We start from the raw sequence: 6,042 nt of genomic DNA, 5'->3' as shown, positions 1-6,042 counted from the left end.
TTCAAAGGCTCCATTAATCTTAACCAAGAATTTTCTTCTATTATCACCAACCAAATGGGACTATACCTCTTCTACTTTCACTTGGTTTTCTTTATATGCATGTAAATATACGCTGGTTTTTTGAGAAAGGGTTCTCATTCCATTGTTAGTCATCATCATTAAGCTGTATTATGGTTGGGGATGGTGAAATTTTGTGTATGAAGATACCGTTGACAGGAATAACAAGGACAAAACATTGATTAACCGACTTTAATGACACTCCACAGTGAACACTTGGGGCCATTGGTTGGTAATTCTCTGCTTTCTCAAACCTGCAACATCATGGACTTAAAGATAGTTCAATCTTGTCACTATATAAACATGCATATCTCCACAGTTTTTTTCATGAATCACCCCAAATTAAGAGCAAAACCTTCAAAGACTTCCATATTTTCTTTCCAGCTTAAAACATGGGTACTTCACCAGCAATTGTCATGATACTTTTTGTTGCTGTTGGCTGTTTCGTGGCCTATCCTGAGGCTGTCACTGCAAAACACACAGGCATTACCAGGCACTATACCTTCAATGTATGTATATTGCATTGTTTACTTTGGGTAACTTGAGGTGAAAGTAATTGATGTAATCCTCAAGACCTCATCCAATTTTCCCTTGGCAGATAAAACTGAAAAACACCACTCGCTTGTGCCACACTAAGAGCATTGTCACAGTTAATGGGAAGTTCCCCGGACCTCGTGTTATTACCAGAGAAGGCGACCGCTTAGTCGTTAAAGTAGTTAACCATGTTCCAAACAATATCAGCATTCACTGGTATATATAAGTTGTTTAGGTTTCTATGGCTAAGCTCTTTTGGAATATGGTAAATTAATGTTGTTTACAGGCATGGAGTTCGACAGCTTCGGAGCGGATGGGCGGACGGGCCATCATACATCACGCAATGTCCCGTTCAAACAGGCCACTCTTATGTGTACAACTTCACCATTACCGGCCAAAGAGGAACTCTCTTCTGGCACGCTCACATTTCATGGCTTAGAGCAACTGTGTACGGACCGCTTATCATCCTCCCAAGGCGGAACGAATCTTACCCTTTTGTGAAGCCCTACAAAGAAGTGCCCATCTTGTTCGGTAATGTTAAGGAATCACCGATATCTTCTTCATGCAATGCAGCAAATGTATGATGTCCTTTGATGGCAATTTAACTCAATCATTGTTAACTACAGGAGAGTGGTTTAATGCTGATCCTGAGGCAGTTATTAATCAGTCTCTTCAGACAGGGGGTGGCCCTAATGTTTCAGATGCCTACACCTTCAATGGCCTCCCAGGTCCATTGTACAATTGTTCTGCCAAAGGTATATAAATATTTGCACACATGTATGTATCTATGTATTTATATATCCCTTTGGACATTAATGCATGTGATTTGTGATTAACAGATACATATAAGCTGAAGGTAAAGCCAGGGAAAACATATCTTCTGAGGTTGATAAATGCTGCGCTCAATGATGAGCTTTTCTTCAGCATTGCAGGCCACAGTTTAACTGTGGTGGAAGCTGATGCAGTGTATGTGAAGCCCTTTGAGACCAATGTGTTGATGATAACATCAGGACAAACCACCAATGTTCTTCTAAAAACCAAACCTAAAGCTCCCAATGCCACTTTCTTGATGTTAGCCAGACCATATGCCACTGGCATGGGCACCTTTGATAATACTACAGTAGCTGGTATTCTTGAATATGAAACACCTTCCAGTAGCTTAAAAAACAGGCCACTTCTTAAACCAGGCTTGCCTGCTATCAATGCTACAAATTTTGTTGCCAATTTTACAAGCAAATTCAGAAGTTTAGCCACCGCCAAGTTCCCTGCCAATGTCCCACAAAAAGTAGACAAGAAGTTTTTCTTCACAGTTGGTCTTGGAACCAAGCCTTGCCCCAAAAACCAGACCTGCCAAGGACCAACAAATACCACAAAATTTGCAGCTGCAATGAACAACATCTCCTTTGCACTCCCAAGAACTGCACTCCTCCAATCCCACTTTTTCTCCCAATATTCTAAAGGGGTTTACACCACTGATTTCCCAGCTTTCCCTCTGATTCCATTCAACTACACAGGCACTCCACCTAACAACACACTTGTAAACAATGGCACTAAACTTGTGGTGATACCATTCAATACAAGCGTGGAACTAGTGTTGCAGGACACAAGCATCCTTGGTGCTGAGAGCCATCCTCTCCATCTCCATGGCTATAACTTCTATGTTGTTGGTCAGGGTTTTGGAAACTTTGACCCTGAAAACGACCCTCCAAAGTTCAACCTCGTTGATCCAGTTGAAAGAAACACAGTCGTGGTGCCGTCTGGTGGCTGGGTTGCAATCCGTTTTCAAGCAGACAATCCTGGTAACAAATGAGATCATACAAGTTTTATCTTCAAAACATAAGATGAGAATGCATTTAGTGATATTATATGTTAATGATGCAGGAGTTTGGCTGATGCACTGTCACTTTGATGTTCATCAGAGCTGGGGCTTAGGAATGGCATGGATGGTGTTGGATGGAGAACTCCCAAACCAGAAGCTGCCTCCTCCACCCTCTGATCTTCCCAAGTGTTGAGTCTTTTTTATCCCTTTTTGGGACTTGAAGCAACAAGCTTTACGTGCGTCCATAATTAACCATAGTTTTTGGTTCCCTTTGAAATCCTTGTTGGGAGAGTTTTGTTGTTAACTTATGTAATGGTTTTGCTTGTGTGTTATTTTGCCTAAGCCAACCTTGGCATTGAACAAATGAGTGCTTTATTTTTATTTTTATTTAAATCTGCCTAACAAAAATGGTGGAGATGGTTTTGTACTTGTACCAACCCAGAGTTTGATTGCAATTGTTGGGGATATAATAATTCCAAATTTCATCAAATCCAGATAGTGATTTCTTTACATTTTAATTTATAATAATTTCACTGTGTGTTTTAATAAGAGAGAGGTGTACAAGCCCAATTTTGGGCCCAAAACCTAAACCCACTAAATGCCCACTGAACTCACTAAGCCTAAAACCCAAATAACCTAGCCCAATACATTAAAAAAAATAAAAGAAAACCTAAAACCCTAGCCGTTCAGCACATGCTCCCCATCCCATCCACCGTCTTTGCTGCAGCACCGCCCCATTAAGTCCACCGCCACAAGCACCTGCAATGCACTAACGAGACAAGACAGAAAGCAAGAAGCAAGTTGTAGAAAAAACGCCTATAAAAGGCTGAATCCATTATCATTTGTAACAATCGACACTTGTGAAAATAAAAAAATATTAGATTTCAAACATACAAGCAAAAAATAGAGACCTTAGTAACATCAAAAAGCAAGAAATAGCCCAATATCAGAAATCGGAGAATCGAAAATACCAAGATCTAAGGTGATTTTTACTTTACTTTCGTTTTGTTTTCGGAACCATTTTTTTCTCACTTACATACATATATTAAAAACATAAAAATAATAATAAAAAAAGGAGAAAAATTACCCCAAAGGCGATTTTCCGGCCACCGTGTACGGTGGCCGGCAAGGCGGAGCCACGATGGTGTGACGGTCGGCCGTCGGTGGCCTTCTTGGCCGGTTTCTAGGTTTAGCCCAGAAGGAGAGAAGAGATTTTTTTTAAAAGAGGCTGGAAGAATGATTTTTTTTGCTAAAATTTTAGTATTTATAAAGGGACCATACGACGTCGTTTTGGGCCTTGGTTTCAAGCGCCAAAACGGCGTCGTTTCGACAATGACCCGAGCACCCGACCCGCCTATGCCTGTGGTCGCGTGTTTTGGATGAGGTTATTTGCGCCCTCAGTCCTTCCGCTTTATAGGCTTAGTTCAATAGGGTCTCGCGCTGTTTCCTTTTTCTTTAATTTTACCCCTATAATTTTGCTTCTATTTCATTTTAGTCCTGTATAAAACGTTGTGTTTTGGGGGGAGGGGATATTTTCCCCTTTAGTCCCTCCTGGTTGCTCGCGTATCCGAATTAATCCCCTTTTCTTTTATTTATTTTAAATTCGCCTCAAGATTCCATTTTTTAATTCGATTTCGTCCTTTCTTTTTATTTTTCCTCATTATGCTAATTCAATTGTAATATTATTTATTGTATTTTATTATGGTTGTATCTTTATTAATGGCTCACTATTATCGTTTTTATTTAATACTTATAAATATATGTTATAAAAGTATTATTAATAGTTTTAATACTATAATTCTTATTAATATATTTGTATGTCACCTAGGTATTTTTTAATATATACGTGTTATGCTCCATGTTATGTATATATGTGTTAATATTATATTTTGTCTATATTTTTATACATAGGTATATATATGTATATTCCTCCTTTTAATACTATGTATATATTTTGATATATTACGTGTATGTTTTGTTTTGTATACTATGTATATATTACATATATGCCTTTAATATTATTAGGTATTTATTTATATATATATTTATATAATATTATTAATAATTGTTTTTTTACATTATTACCATTTCTAATATATATATGTATATGCCTTTATATATAGTATGCATATATCGCTCGTATTATTAGTTATATGTATATCTATTTTCAATATATGTTTATGTAACATTTTAGTATTATCATTATCTTTGTATTGTTACTATCGTTATTATATCTTTCATTGTCGTCACTATTGCATTATTACTTTCATCATTATTATTATTACTAACATGTATGTATATACTATATATTTTTATTAAATTACGATATACGTTTTTATATATACGCTATGCATATGCATTTTTAAATATTGTATTATTATTATGTATATATATACTTTTCTCATATATTTCTTATTACTTCTATTATTATGTATGTACCTTAATACATATATGTATATACTCTTGTCATTATCATTGTCATTTTATTTTGCCATTTTTGTTACATTTATCTATTTATTTGCTTGCGTATTCAATTACTTCATTTTCCTCACGACGTGTTTACATTCACATATTTCTAACCTTCAATATTATTTTGTCTTTTATACTTGCTCATATTATTATCTTTGACATAGTCACACCTATTATTATGTTCTTATACGTGTTAATACCATATTATGCTTTTACGTCTTACTATAAATCACATTATGTTTTTACTCAATGCCTCAAAATAATTCTTTCATAAAAGTGATATTCTGTATTTGGTAATTCGAGATAATCGTGCCCTAACTTACTGGGTTTCGATTTTTCTCATTTAACTTAAATAACGGAATACTCTTTTAAATTGCTATACGAGTTTTGAAAATGCTCATTCTCAGAGATACGAAGTGTTGTGCCCTAACTTACCGGGTATGACATTTCGTCACCTCGAAATATGAATTTTTTTTAAAACAAAGGCAATATTCGGTGTTTGAGAACTCAGGAAAACGTACCCTAACTTACTGGGTTTCGATTTTTCTCGTTTACTCTAAATAACCAAATACCCTTCTAACAAATTAGAATACGTAAGCTTTATATAAAAGGCAAGCTCGTTCTCAAAAATTCAAGATGTCGTGTCCTAACTCACTGGATGTGACATTTCATATTTTGAGATGAGAAGGTCTTTAACACTTGAACTTTTTTTTTTATAAAAAGGGGATCGTATTTCAAAATTCTTTCAAGTTTTTAAATTTTCGACACTAAGACACTAATTAATCAACTAGGTACCAATTTTGGGCGTATCGAGGGTGTTAATCCTTCCTCGTGCGTAACCGACTCCCGAACCTGTTTTCTTGATTCGCGTAGACCAAAATTGTTGTTTAAATAAATCAAACTATTTATTAAAAAACAACCACTTTTACAAGGTGACCTGATCACACCTCGTCAAAAAGGATCGGTGGCGACTCCTCTATTCATTTTCATTATCAAAATCCAAGTCGATACCCGTTTTTCAAAAAAAGATGGTAACGACAGCTTGGTGACTCCACTGGGGACAAAAATGAGAGAGTCAAGCTACAAGTTGATTAACTCTTGTCTTTTTATCGAAAATTGAAAGCTTGGTTTTGAAATACGATCCTTTCATTGCACTTCATCAG

General features: G+C 36.0%; 1 protein-coding gene across 1 annotated transcript; it reads left to right on the top strand.

Moving 5' to 3' along the window:
• The first annotated feature begins 449 nt into the window (after positions 1-449).
• Positions 450-2,900, top strand: LOC108481795 (laccase-2-like). Its single transcript, XM_017784876.2, has 6 exons — positions 450-566; positions 656-807; positions 878-1,122; positions 1,218-1,346; positions 1,431-2,390; positions 2,473-2,900. The coding sequence occupies exons 1-6, from the start codon at positions 450-452 to the stop codon at positions 2,601-2,603; spliced, it is 1,734 nt and encodes a 577-aa protein (XP_017640365.1). The 3' UTR covers positions 2,604-2,900.
• The last annotated feature ends 3,142 nt before the right edge of the window (positions 2,901-6,042 follow it).

This window comes from Gossypium arboreum, chromosome 1, assembly GCF_025698485.1.
Source record: "Gossypium arboreum isolate Shixiya-1 chromosome 1, ASM2569848v2, whole genome shotgun sequence".
In the NCBI taxonomy this organism is placed as follows: Eukaryota; Viridiplantae; Streptophyta; class Magnoliopsida; order Malvales; family Malvaceae; genus Gossypium; species Gossypium arboreum.
The sequence above is the reverse complement of the archived record's forward strand: the minus strand, read 5'-3'. Positions and strand labels throughout refer to the sequence as shown.